This window comes from Corvus hawaiiensis, chromosome 1 (genome assembly GCF_020740725.1).
Source record: "Corvus hawaiiensis isolate bCorHaw1 chromosome 1, bCorHaw1.pri.cur, whole genome shotgun sequence".
Taxonomy (NCBI): domain Eukaryota; kingdom Metazoa; phylum Chordata; class Aves; order Passeriformes; family Corvidae; genus Corvus; species Corvus hawaiiensis.
Window position 1 is genome coordinate 27,740,465 of NC_063213.1, and position 14,811 is coordinate 27,755,275.

Genomic DNA, 14,811 nt, shown 5'->3' on the forward strand with positions numbered 1-14,811 from the left:
GAAAGCAGGGCTTTTTTACACTAAAAATCACCCTTGAGCAGCAGCAGGAAAGGCACCTGCAGTGCTAGGAAAATGTGAAGGTTACAAAAAAGCAATCAGCCCTCTTTCTAGCATGTGTTTCATCCTGCAGGACTGAGATGGGGAAGCAGCTCAGCAGTCAGATCAGTGGGACAGCTATCACCACAGTTCTGGAGGGAAGGAAGAACCACAATGAAGAAAAAACCAGACTCACACAAATTACCACCACATAGCTTGATCTTTACTAATAAAGCCAAAGAACAAAACATCAGCATTTTTTTCCTCTTTTTCTGCCCAAAGAGCATTTCCATTTTTAACACTACTGCTTTTTGCAACAGATGGACTACACACACAGACAAAGCAAAGCAGGGAATATTAAGACATTTTCTACATTGGTAGTTTGATGTCATTTCTGAAGACATTGCCTTGGTGAAATGCACTTTTTCACCTTCACACCGTATCTTTCCTTAATGGGCCACCTAGATATCACAATGCTGTGACGAACAGAAAGGAGAAGCCATGGGGAAAGTCACGTCAGGAAGACGAGGCAGATGCACTGTCAGACACTTCCCTGCTCGATACTTTTCCAGTCTTTCTCAGTTCTGAGAGGATTCTGCAGAGAAAGATGGTGCCAGGCCTGCTAGGCCCCACCACGGCAGAAGGCTGGCTATGGTACAGAAAGAGCAGGTCGCTGACTTGCTCATTATCTTGACAGGTACACTCCAGCATCCTGGGGATCTGCTCAGCATTAAGCTGTTCCGAGTGTGTATCTACCTATGTATTTTTAAAACTAGCAGGCTTTAATTCCCTTTAGGCTCTGGCCAGCCAAAATCACCTCCCACAGGAGCCATTCCAAGCAGGGTAGCCAAGGCCAATGTATATATAATTACTGAACAAAAAAACCTGCCAGGTGACCCCCTCGTTACACAGTCCGTACAACAGAGGCATGGGATTTGCCAGGAGGGCCAATGGCTTCTGTCTGTTTGCAGGCAGTTCCTGTAAATGTGGTGAGCCCTTTCCCTGTTAACACACCCAACATGCTCTGCAGCCACAGTGGAGGGGAAGGAACAAAGAGGTGGGGGGTGATGTGAAACAGCATCAGAGCTGGCGTCTACCTCCTTTGTTAGTATTTCTCTGAGACTTCACCCCGGGAAAGTTTCCTTCCTGGCTTATCTATGGGCATGATCAGGGATCCACCGGCTGAAGAAAGAAACACAGTTAGCCCTTGGCATTCTTGGCATGGAGGAATCTCTCATCGAGATGGTCTCTGCTGGTACACTGTGCATTGCCTCTGTGACCAGCTCTTCCTGTTCCTCACTGATCCCTCACATTAGTAACTCCCTCTGTTCCTCACTTTCTGCTGCTCTGCTTCTGTTTGCTTCAGCCATGCAGCATTCCCCATTCCCACTGCCTTTCAGCATTTTCCCCCATCCCTGGCTGTAGAGATGCAGCTGGGTTTGTTGCTCTCACCTCACCTTCTGCCCCCTTTGCCAGAAGGGTGGAAAAGTCTCTTCTGCTGCTCCCATGTTTTAATCCTACCTGACAAACCAGCAGACAAACTGCTACACTGTGACATTAAGCCATTCCTGCACTGACACTGCTGCTGTTGTCCAACAGAACTGAATGGAAAAATTATTAACATCCCAACGGATTTGGCAACAGACACTGTAACGCACTCACGAATCCAGGAGCAACAATTCATCTCCAAGCACAACTGCAGACACTGGAGCTCAGCAGATGGCCCACAGGTCACAGATATCCTGATGTGTGCCCAAAAGGTCAAACTCTGCCATCTGCCACACTCGCACCCAACAGAAGATACCAATTAAAATCAACGCCTGGAATGACAGAGCACAGGGAGACCTGGGGGAAGGATGACCACAGAGCCTGAGCAACAGAGTGCGTGACACTTGGGTACTACCTGGACACACAGACCTGCTCCAAGAGTACTCAGAGTATGTCCCACTTCTCCCAAACCAATGGCCTGATATTCATGAGCACCTGGAGGCAGGTCTACTATTTCACAACCCCACCACACTACAGGAGGAAGCAAAGCACTAGCAGCAGTTAAGACTACAGGAAAAGAGCTTTTTCTGTGTGGATTTTAAGGTGAAATATACTTCAATTCTAGCTGCTAGCAATGGCTTCGTATTGCTCAATAATCCTCTGCAGCCTGCACAAGCAGCTGGTATTTATCACTCCTGTACTGCTACATGGGAGGGGAGAGCCCAGAACAAATCACTACCTTGGTTCCAAAGTAACAACCATCCTAAGCTACCTACATGAGAAGCTTGCCCTGGCGCCCTCCCTTGCTCATCTGTATATGAGATGCTGCAGGACAGGTTTATTCCAAATCCAGGTCGAGGAAAGGAGAAGCAGTTATGCTGTCCAGGCTCTACTGTTGGTGGCAGAGGGAGCTTAGTCCAAGTGACTCCACCTGCAGTGTAAGCTCATGGCATGGGATGGGGCTTTGCAGCAGTGGGGAGAAGCATCTCCACCTAACACACTAACCAGCTGCAAGTATCAAAGGAAGCCTCTCTTTCAGACTTTCAAAGAAGCCCCCCACAACAGCAGCAGAAGAAAAGCCAGGTCCCTTCCAACCTGCTAAGTTTCTGAAAACAGAAATGGCCTCGTGCCTCTTCATCAAAACAGGCTGAGCTCCACCAGCTTAGCTTGTAAGGACTGTGGAGAAAAAGGCAGGAAAAAAATGAACATAGAAACGTTTCTCATCCCTTTTTAGAGCTGCCAGCACACCAGTGAAGCTGTGCACCGTCCTGCAACAAACTCTATCTGCGGGTAACCACGCTGCAGAAAGCAACACTGCTCTTGTGAGTCATGCAAGAAGGTACAGGACAGAGATTCACACGGAGACCAGCTTTTTGCTAACAACAAAAGACTTGGATCAACACACAACACCAATAAACGTGCAGAGCATGGCAAAGACCTAAAGAAGACAAATACAACAGAAAAGAGAAAGTTCAAAACTTGACTTCTCCGGTCCTACATCTGAAGGTGTCACTTTAACAGAACTTAAAGTGTGGCTTCTCCTGTTCATGCTCTAATGACTTCATGGTCCTTTGGGGCAGGAGGGGTGAGAAAAGGGCTTTATCCATCTGTCGGTTCAGCGTCGAGTTGGTTACCTATCAGAGGCACTAAACAGTCTCATCTCTTTTGGCATCAGTTTCCTTTCAAAATGATGGTTTTAGCCATCCTGTTCCACTTTGTTTTCCCTCCTTTGAAGTCTAAGTTCAAACGCTGGAAACTGGGAAGTCTCCGGTACTGAAATGTCTGAGAGGAAGTGAATAGCTCCAGCCATGCCTAAAACATAATGAGAAAGAGATCTTTGTGCACATTAAAATAGCACGACTGACAGCAAAGGCAACAGCATCCATTTGAACACCTCTCTTACTAGGATCTTCTTTTAAAGAGGTGAATTTAGGCCCCATGGAAAGGCAAGTTCAGATGAACTTTGCTCAGGAAACCAAGTTTTATTTGAAAAGATCAAAGGCAAGAACCAAGATGTCTCTGCTAACATCTCTTCAACTGAAGAACCTCAATGCTATTTCAAGTTAAGAGAAAGTTAATCCAGGTTTGGACTGTCCTTCATAATTTGAGCAGCTCTTGCTTATCATTTCTCTGGTTAAAAGAAAAAGCCAAAACTTTATTATACTTGTGAAGTACAGATTCATTTCCTCACTATTCATGAAGAGGTCATCCAGAGCCCAAAGTGCATTACCCAACAGAACTCGTAAGGTGACAGACAAGGGAAGCACAGCAAGGAAATCATACAAATACAAGCTCCGTTTTATGATCAAGCTAAAATCCTATTTTATAAACAGCTATCCACAAATAAAGGAACCTTTCTATATTACAGCATCTGATGGAAACAAAACAATTAGAACAATCTCATAAGATGCACATGCAACTTCTGTTCAAAGCATGCATGTACAGGCAGTATTGGACAACTGCAAGCAAAATTTTGGCTACAAAAACAAAGAAAGGCCAAAATTAAGACTTTTTTTCATCTCAAATATGAGAATTTTCGATTTTTATTTTAAAAATCCAGACAATTAAAAACTAAAATAAAAGCTGTAATCAGCATTAAAGCACAAATCATCCTGCTGTTGGCACTGTTTCACCTTCTCAACAAATTTCAAAGCTTTTATACAACAGACTGTATGCTTGCTTTTTTCCCCTCCCTACAAGAGCATGCAAGGGTGCTCTCAGGAATAAGAATACTTATGCTTTTCTCCTTTCAGCATTAAGAAAATAACTCTGTATTTAGAAGGGCTGCATGTAACTCCTGCTCTCTCGTGTTCGTTCACGCCCTGCATTGTTGATTTGCAAATATCCCTGCTCGGATGCTGTAATTTCAAGTACCAGCGGCAGGTGGCGCACGAGGCTTGTTGTTCATGGCGCAGCCGCGCCGCTACCTTAAGTCCCACTTGGATCTGTAATTCCTTGCTACTGATTCTGTAAAAGGGTGGTACACGGAATAGAAAATAAGCTACAAATAAAAAACCACAAAGCTCTAGGAAAGTATCTAGTAACATCTTGGAACTTACAGATAAGCTTCTAAGAACTCTGCATTGCTTTCCTGTTCAAGTGATTTGGGGTCATATTAAAACTACCTTGTCCTTGGTCAAGTATGGCAGCAGAGAACGCCTAGTTCTGACAGGCAGCAACTAGTTTGAGACGCCCTGCCCACGGCTGCTTCTCTGCCCAGTCCCTCTGAAAAACCACCTGTGACAGAGCTGTTGCCTGGACTTCTCTTTGCTTTAAACCAAGTGCATCAGCACAGCAGAATTTTATTCTGGAGTAACACTGGCACTGATTTTACATTCAAACTGCTGAAATGCAACGAGGAATGAAAGTTGTGATTGTGAATGATTTTTCTTGGTCCTTTTCTACCCCCTGCCACCGTGCCTTCTTTTAGCCAGAGGTGATGGTGGGGGGGTTTAATAGTGGAGGAACCCACCAAAGACTTCCCAACTCCTATGCATGTGCCAAAATTGCAAGGATGCCCCTCTTTCCTGTAGTACAAAACCATTTGCAACACCATCACTTTACCTTCAAAGAGGGAATAAGGTCGGTCAGGAATACGACATCCATGTGCACCATACTCCAAACACCATTCAGCAAACTGGGGAACACATTAAAAATATATATTTTTATTTAAGACTGTTAAATGCAAGCTTGAGTATCTGAATATCATTAATAGGTACAAAATGTGAAGCAGTGTAAGCAGACACACAACACATAAATCACTGAGATCAATTTTTCCTCCTTCAACCATGACAAGGCCACAACCAGGTTTTAAAATATGCATTTACATAGTGTTTCAGTTTCATAACAATGAAAAAAAAGTGGGGTAAACATCTGCTTTTTGTAAATCAACCCTGCTACATACCAATGAAAAATGCTGTAAGAACAGATATACTCAGTCAAAATTTTACTAATATTGTATCAGTTTCTTATCTCTCTTGGTGCTTAATTTATCCACAAACTCAGGACTCACAGCTCTTAATTGCATTTTGGTTTTCTTTCATCTCTTTAGAGATGAAATTTAGAGATTAAATTTAGAGATTAAATCTTCAGCTGCCATTAATTATTTTTATTTATTTGCTCTCCCCAAGCCTTATGAAAAAGCATTATAAATACAGCTAGACAACTATGGTCATCAATATTTTGTTGCAGAAGATGGGTTACCATTAAGAAGAGTTAACAGTGTCTTTCTCACGTTTGACCAACACTGCTGCAGCAGCTACACTGGACACACGTGACTTATGAACCACACCTGGATCAATTCAGTAACAACCAGCTACTTCCCCTGTATGGCTCCCCAGAGCATAAGGGGGGCACAAGTTCCCCTGGCATTTCTGTGCTGGGACGCAAACCACTGCTTGTTCAAAACACAGTGCATAGACTCCTGCAAAGCAAACAACTGAGAGGTCTCTCTCTGCTCCCTGCAATTTGGGCAACCTACTAGCAAACATGTCAGCCTAACTAGAGGGTGCCCCAGCCCTGGAGTTGGAGCTCTATAGGGTGTAAGCTTGATCCCAGAGCCATTGCTCTTTCATTAGAAAGATATGGGTGGCATCTCCTCTCTTCCTTCCCACCCCACTCCATTCTGTTTAAATATTTAGCGGGGGATGAATTTCTCTTCTCTTGATAGAGGTATGTGCATGTGTGTGAGTGTCTTCAGGAAACACAAGGAAAAACCACAAACACAAACATTGTGATTCACACTGTTATTGAGAACTGATTAAACATTTTTGGGCCCCCTCTACATATAAATCTTCAAACTACGGTTTAATTCTCCCATATATCCTGTCTTAAATGTGAGAACCAAACACGTTTATGGCATGTTTCTAAGCTACAATCAATTCTTGCAACATCCACATCTGATTGCATACTAGACTTTATTATTACTTCTGGCCTGGGAACTGCAACAGAAATTTTTAAAATGCACCCTAGGCTACTGAAGCACAACAATCATTTGCAAGTTCATAGCTTCAGCACAACCCAGATCCTGTAAGGCACAGCATCTTTGTTTAACTGAGGCGGGGGGGGGAGAGAGAGGGGAAGAAAAAAATCTTAGGAAGACATCTGACATTATTTGTCACACAGACTGGGCATACTTGCCCCGGACAATGGCAATCACAAGGCTGAACAGCACAGGGCTCAGTGCTGTGTTGCCTGGAGCCCAGGATGTCACAGCCCCTCTCTCCTCTTACAGACAGGCCAGCTAGAAGTGCCTCAGCCTCCTGGGAGCCTGTCTGATAATCTGAGAGAAAAGCCGTGAAGGTGTGAAGCACAAAACAGGGGTCTCCTCTATTCAAGTTTTTGTGGCTCATTTGTGAAACCATTTCATGGCTTCCATGAGGTAACCAGGGATTCCGGGCAAGACTCCTGACCCTGAGCCTGATGTTTTTGGCGTGAAGAAGCACCCCTGGGAGGGGAGCCATCTAGTTCTCTCAGTTACATGCCTCTAGGTACCAGCATAACTGCATGTTTGCTTCCCTGCACGCTCTGTCTCAGAAAGAAAATATTTCAAAAATGCCAGACAAGCAAATTCCTCTGCCTGTTTCAAGAGTTCCCCTACAAGGGGATGCTGGAGATGTGAAGCAGCAGAGTGGCTGCAAATATGCTGCCTGACTATGCCAGGCACCTTCAGCAAACAGTGTTTGGGCACTGCCCCACAGCCTCCTTCTTAAAGGTATTTCAGTTATATAATTCTTTTTTCTGGCTTTGAGACAGATATGTTTGGTTTTCTCTAGCTTGGCGTGGACAAATATCAGGGCTCTCTTGGGCCAGAAATGCAGCACCAAGAGGAGCTGCCAATGCTGCACAGAGCTGCAGAAGGTGTGCTAGCATGGAGAATGGCCGGGAGAGTTGACAGCTGTGCTGCCAGTAATGCATGCAGGGTGCTGTGGCTCATGCATCAGCAGTGGGTGACTCCAGCGTAACAAAGTCATACATTCGCTGTGGGACTACTAGGGTTTTATTTCAATCTCTAGGATGCAGGTATGTCTACAGGTGTCCTCATAGCATGATGCTTTGGTAAATGTGAGACAAGCAGCAGCTTTTTAAAGCTCTGCTGACAGAGGACAGGCTGACTGCAGAGATGAATACAATAATTTTACGTATGGCCAATATTCACTAAAAAGCACCTAGGAAGCAACTTGTAAAATTTCATTTGCAATATTTTGTAAAAGGCCTCAGCTAAATAGCTGTGTACACAATGTGAAACCTCATGTCAGTGAATTAAACTGGAAAAAAAACCCCAACAAACCAAACCAAAGTCTTCCAAGGCAAGGAAACAGGCAGAGAAAGTCCTTCTCCTTCAGTAACTGCTAGCACAGTCAAGAGCTGATAGCAGAACTTGGACAATTTCAGTGGAAAAATTCTGAGTGTGTCTTTCTCTGCAATTTGTATTAATAAAAAAAACTCTAAGTGAGCAATTTAGTAACTGCAATTCAGAGCTCTAAAAGCCCCAAACAGGCTCTGAAAACAAATAATTACAAAAGACTACAAACAGTATTGCTTGAGGACATGAGGAGGACAGTGGATCTCTCAGTGGAATAATTAGCACCACATAACATCACTCTGTTATTGTTCAGGCAGGCTAATTTTCAGGCTCTTCTTTTCTTCTGAATACATTTAGTTCCTCCCCTCTTACAGAACATTTGTGTGTTTCACTCTGCTTCTTAACACAGTGCTTGCCCCACATGCACAGCTGAAGTTGTCCAGTCAAAATGTGAGTAAGTGGAGCAAGTGGCGGGCCCTGTTATCCTACCCAAGGTCCCAGCCAGCCCCAGTGCACATCAGCCCACTCCCACCCCAGTTTACCCTTGCATGGTCACTGGCAAGGGAACAGCGATTTTGCTGGGATGCTGCAGAGCTCACCTTGCAGGCTCGGTAGAGGTACTTTCTGTCCTGAGTTAGGTTATAGAGAGACAAGAAGGAGTAGCCATTGCCAGCAGTACCATGGCAGATCCCGTACCCTTTTCTCAGTAAACCTCTCTGCCAGATGACATCGCTGCAATCCATAGCATCTTTCAAGTATTTATCCTCTTTAAAAGTCTGTGGAATAAAAACAGAGAATAAACACACATCAATTGAAGTACTAATGAAAACAAAAGGAAGATGTCCCTGAGGGATGTTTTACTGTTGTGTGGGGTTTTTCCATATAAAATTTATTTTGAATTTTAATAATCCATTCCTCATAGACTTGCCTTTCTTTTCTTACTAAGTTGTTTCTCCTTTCCCTGCATGCTAAAAGAAAAAACTTTTCAGGTTTTTGTTTCTGTAATCAGGACCCCAAAGAAAAAACTCAAGTTCAAGGTCTTTCATTCTAAAGCCTACAATCTATTTGAAGGGTTTGTGGTCCTGTTTTCTTCATTTTCTATTCCCAAACCAGAATTTGGAAACACAGAAATGTGATGCTGCCTCCAAGAAATGTAAAATGGAATACTGGATATCAAATCTAGTCCTAAATTGCTAGGTCCTGGTCTTCAAGACTAATTCTTCCTGATTACTCACTGTCTGCCTTCAATTCCATGCCAAAAATGCACAAGAATATCTCTTCCTATACAAGTACTCATAAAGGCAACGTAGGGTTCCTGCATGTACATCTCTGTCACATGTACAAGCAGGAACCATACATTGCCTTTATGAGTACTTGTATTAGTTTATCAGTATAGTATATACTCAGAAGCAGTAGCCAGTTTGAGCAAAGGAACAATTTTGCAAAGTCTATTGCAACTGAAACGCACTTAAACATAGAGAGCCCATCCAGAAAGAAGCACACGAAAGCAAGTAATTTAGCTGATTACCACCAGAATTCCACCTTTATAAAGCCACTTTGTTGCTGACCTTTACCTAAGTCACTTTACAGATCAACAAACAAACAAAACCCCACACCACCACCACCAAAAAAAACCTACCAAAAAACCCCAACAACAAACCTGATGCTCTACTGCGGACTTAATCCTCTGGAGATGGCATCCCCTGTCAAACTATTTAATAAGGCAATAGCAGCAACTAACATGCAAGACTCTTAAATTCAGAAGCTTGATAAAGGAAGTGGCTCTCTCTGATCAGGGTTTGCCAGCTACTTAGCCGTAACATTTTGAATTAAGGCCGGGCAGCAGTACTTGATTTCCAGGACAAACACTGCTGTCTCTTATCACAAGTCCCGGTGCCTGGTACAAAAGCATAGCCAGCAAAACACACTCCGATTTTTTTTCTTTCAGTGCTTCAAAAAGAGGAATATAAAGAGTAATAGAAAAATGTTGTATGTTTCATCACCTTAAACATAAAAAGAGGCCAAAAAGGAGACTGCAAATCAGAACTTGGTCCTATCCCTCCTACTTCCTGCAAAACATTTTGTGTTGGGGAAAGCATCACATTGACAAAGAAGGAGAGAGTGGAGAAGTGTTAAGTCAATCTCCTACCACAGGCCAAAGAAAAAGCAACTGTGACCGCTGCTACATGCAGCAATGCTTTAAGAAATTTACAGTTCACATTTCAGGTAGCAGCATGAGTAATTATTCCATAAACCAAGCCTGCTTTTCATCAGCCCACCCAGATGCCAACCAGGGAATCTGTCAAGGAGGGCTGTCAAAAGCAAGAATCGATTTGCATAAATTTAATTAAATGGCATACTTTCAAATGTCATGCAAATCAGAAGCACACAAGAAGACAGGTAGCAAATCTAGTTAAGAATGGAGAAGGGCAAGCAGCAGGCTTGTGGTAGCTCAGCTGTTTTACTTGTGCTCTAGAAGAGGCCTGGGATCTTGGCTCTGACATTAAGTTCTCGAGTTATATCTTAACAAACGAATAATTTATGGAAGACATTCTTTGGCAAGGCACACAAACCTACACTTTTGAAAACCAACATAATTGTTAAAACTCTAGGGATGAAGATAGGTCAATATTCTCCCACCCAGGACTCTGATGCCAAATTGATTAATTATATGTCCCTTTCCCAAGAAAACCTAGTAACTAGTGCCCTGAGAAGCAATTTTACCCACTTATTTTCTCTTTACAAACATACCAATGTAGGTATTCTGAAGTTTTTAGGTGTCTAACCTGGGGTTTTTGTTTAAAAGCCTAGATCTAGAAAGATACTGAATTAAAGCCTTGCAATCTAACAGGCCTGCATACAAGTCTCTCTGTAAAGATAGAGGTATATATACATATCTAAGTGTGTTAGAGCTTACACCAAGGTTGTGGGTTTCATCCAACCCAGAATACTCAGTGAATCTGTGAAATCTATGAAGACAGAATGATTCACCTTATATGCTTGCATGAGCATGTGGATGACTCCGGGGGCACCATGGCACCAGTGAACCAGTCTGTCAGTCTCATTGCTGAGTGATGACGGGTAATTCCCAGACCGGAATTTTTTATGACGCACGTAGTCAATGCTTGGCTTCACCAGCTCTGCCAAGGTCTCCTGGTCCACATTTGCAATTGGCTGAAGAAAAGATTAAAATAAACATCACTAAACACATCAACAGAAGTAGTAACAAATTGTGTATCAACACTTAATTCTACAATCTGTTTTCAATCATCCTACATACGTGCCCTTGATCCAAATACTGTGACTCACATCCTAGAGATTTAATTAATGCCTGCTTATTATACCCTTGTGAAGAGCATTTTTACAGTTATTACAAAGAAATTGGGGCACCAAGTTGTTGCCTGTCTTAATGGAGGTGACACAGAAAGACTACTAAAGAACTGGGAACAGAGTATGAAGACTCCCAGATGGCTCTTTGTAACTTAAAATATGGAGAACACTTACAGAAGAAAGACAGTTTTGTAGATATGGTGCTCACAATACACACTCCGACATCCTGGGTTACTCATTTTGTTTTAAAGATAACTACTTCCCAACAAATGAAGGAAAGTGTATATAGCAGCATATCTGGTAGAGGTTTATGAAGGTCAAAGTTTTCCATCATAAACAAAGTTCCCTGAAGCTATGGGCCATAAATCTGCATTTCCAATTTCAGAAGCAATAGCTACCTCACCCGATATCTAAACATCTTTGTACTACAAACTCATCCTTCAATTGCTCTTAGGAATTTTCTTCCTAGCTTTTGTTTAATTTACATCCTTGTCAAATGCAGAATACATCCATCAACCTGCATGCTCCTTGTAACTAAAGGTTTAGAAGTCAAGTAACTGTTGGGTCTGCAGTTGCTCTTGGTTGGCATTCCCTCCACTAGCAGCCCATTTTACAGCATTTTTACAGCAGAGCTCTCTATTTTTACACAATCTACCTGATTTCTGGAATTTCTGCAAGCTGTCGGAACAACCACAGGCACTGGAGCCTATAGCAGCCTAATAAATGAGCTTATTTTTTTTAATAACTTGTCTTTATTACTGATTCAATGCCATACAATTTCACTGTTTCCCACCAGCTCCACCACATTTGCATTTAACAGGTGAGCACACTCCTTCAATTCAAAGTCTGACAGCCAAGTGAAGGAAGACTTTCAATAGTTGTATTTTGAGTAACCTGAAGAAACCAGAAGCCTCTATTTCACCTCAGCCAGGAAACCTCTGCCAGACTTCTACCAGGTCCCTCAAGCAGACTCCACCTCTGCACTTTTCTGAGCAGAACAGAAATGTTCATGCTGCTCATCAGAAGTACACCTGAACACAGAGCAGCCTGTCATGAGAAACACCCCAAAGCTGATGAGCCCTCACTCAGACTCACCCAGAGCCCTCCTTAGCAGGAAGGTTTGGTTTGAGGCTCTTGATTTCACACTGCACTCCTGCAGAAGAAGGCAAAGAGGATGCGCACCAGCAATAAATGCCTTCAGTCTTGAGCTGTGCAAGGCAAGCCCAGCCCAGTTCAGCCATCCTTAGGAGGTAAATCCAAGGAGAGCAGAGCTCTTTACAAACCTCTTTACCTTGCGCTTCCAAGAAGATGTGAGTACAAGTGAGTTTTTTGCCCAAGCAGCTGAGATTCCCAGCAGTTACTTCAAACAGCTAAAGAGTAACCTACAGGTGTGTGTCCTGACTTTATGGCCAAGAGCAATGATATGCAGACAGACACTTTTGCTTCAGAGTTAGTAAAAGGATCTTGGAGCAGACACTTCCTAGCTAGCACTTCAGAATTCCCCCTCTGCCTCCTGGATGAGTTATATAACATGGCTGAGCTCTTATTCTTCCAGTAGCCTGTAAGTAACTCCAGCAATACATGCTTCTCCAGTTTAAGAAGTGTTTGGACAACACTCTGGGCACACAGTGTGATTCTTGGGATGTTCTGTGCAGGGCCAGGAGTTGGACTTGATGATCTTGATGTGTGCCTTCCAACTCAGCATATTCTGTGATTCTGTGACATAGGTGATGTACAGAAATTACCCTCAGTAACCTTCACATCCAGGTGTGATGTTAAATGCCTTTTTTTTGTTATCAAATAACCACTCAACAAATCATCTCTTGAATTCTTCAATGAAAATACAGCAAAATTTACACCATTTGGCGTGGGAGGGATGGGGAGAGGATGGGACTTTGATATGACATCTTCTTCTGCAGTGGATGACTCAACTTTGCATGACTCACAATATTTAACATACAGTGACAAGATGGTAATCTAATGCTGCATAAACAATGGCTTTCTGGTAATTCTTAAAAGCAGCAATTATATGTAAAGGAAAAATAGCTAGGATTTGAACATGTAGACAGAGTAGCTTCTGCTCAAACCAAAAAGCACTGTGCAATTATTTCTGTTATCAGCCTGGAACAGTAAATGAAGGATGGAGCCTTTAAAGAGCCTTCTTTAGAAGACTAGATGTTTCTCTGAAAATCTAGCACTGCCAGGGAAAGAAAAATGGAAGCCAGAAAGTTGAGGGAACCAGAAGGGAGTGGACAACCTTGTTGAAGAAAGCAGTAGGTAAAGATAGGAGCATGGTAAATCAGAGCAGCCTGAGGCCCCAGTGGGATGATCACTGCAGAAAACGGGTGTAGTGAGGTTAAGACACACCCCCAGGTAGCAGAGCAGTAGCTACTCCCACAGCAAAGTCAGCCAGTTTAACCAGAACTGCTGGTGGAAGTGGTGTAAGGTAATTTGAAACACAGCATCTTTTCCAAGCAAGGAATGACTTGAGCAGTGGCAGCACCAAATACCATAGCTCAGTCACTTCTGCAGTGAACTTCTGTACACAGCTTCAGGCTGTGAGGATGTACAGTCCTTATATTTGCCTGAAGAAAACTCATTCCACATGAGTTGGTAAGGAAACTGATATTTACAAAGATGCACGGACTGGCAGGGGCACCTTCAAAAACCAGAAACAGGTGCAATAAAGTTTTTCAACTCTGTGGCCATCTTCTAGAATGGCCTTAAGGCTCTTTTTCCAGACTATACAACAGAAATAAGACACAGGTCTGTTTGGAAAAACATCATAATTCTGTTGCAAATCTCAGGGCAGGGGGGAATTGATTTAAGTGTGGGAAAGAGAAGGTTTACAGAAGAGAGCAATCTCACTAAGGAAAACAAAAAGAGGAAAGCAGCAGTTATAAATACACTAAAGAACATCACACTTTTGAGTGATAAATAGGTGAGATAAAGAAGAAGAAAAACATCTAAATAATAAAAGCATACTGAAGACTAATATGTGATTAAGGGTAGTCTTCCAAAAGCACCAAGACAGTGGGGGAAAAAAAATCACTAAAGAGAGGAAGGGCACAGAGGACAGGAGGCATCAGCGGTGCAATAATTTAAAAATAGCAAAGAATTGAAGAGTGATGGATAGTAAGTGAATTTTTAGCTGTTCTAACTGCAGACATCAGAAGAAGTAAGTATGAATATGAGAAAAAGCACTTCACTGTCTTCGCTGAGGACAAGAAACCAGATCCTGAAAAGCTGGTGCTCTGAACCACAAGTCAAGAATTAATTCATTCTAATGTGAGGATACCCTAGTCACAGTTTTCTTCTGCTATCAAAGCCTTAGGCAGCACCTCTGCACAGTTCTGTGCTGCAATCTAACTCCAAATTGTGAGACCCTGATCCAGCACAACACCGCACATACATGAAAGCTGATGGAAAACAAAAAATCACTGCTATTTCACCCCTGCCAACAGAAGATGCTCTTACCTGCATGAGCATGTAATAGATCCCAGCCACTCCATGGGCTGCTCCAACATACTGCTTCCTGTGCCACTGGTACAACAGAGGACAACGGTCTGTTTTCCGCTCCTCCTTTGAAAAGTTTTTCCCCGACTCAATAATAGCATCTATTACCTAAGAAAAAGAACACACCCTGATCATCT

General features: G+C 42.8%; 1 protein-coding gene across 1 annotated transcript in view; it reads right to left on the reverse strand.

The window, feature by feature from the left end:
* Nucleotides 1–237: 237 nt before the first annotated feature.
* The window catches only part of LANCL2 (LanC like 2), a 32,347-nt gene continuing 17,773 nt past the window's right edge, over nt 238–14,811 (reverse strand). The window contains exons 5-9 of the mRNA XM_048297661.1: nt 14,636–14,782; nt 10,820–11,002; nt 8,428–8,604; nt 5,089–5,161; nt 238–3,336 (exon numbers count right to left, since the gene is read on the reverse strand). Coding sequence (XP_048153618.1) covers nt 3,221–3,336; nt 5,089–5,161; nt 8,428–8,604; nt 10,820–11,002; nt 14,636–14,782 — 696 coding nt within the window. The 3' untranslated portion in view covers nt 238–3,220. The remainder of the gene's footprint in view (nt 3,337–5,088; nt 5,162–8,427; nt 8,605–10,819; nt 11,003–14,635; nt 14,783–14,811) is intronic.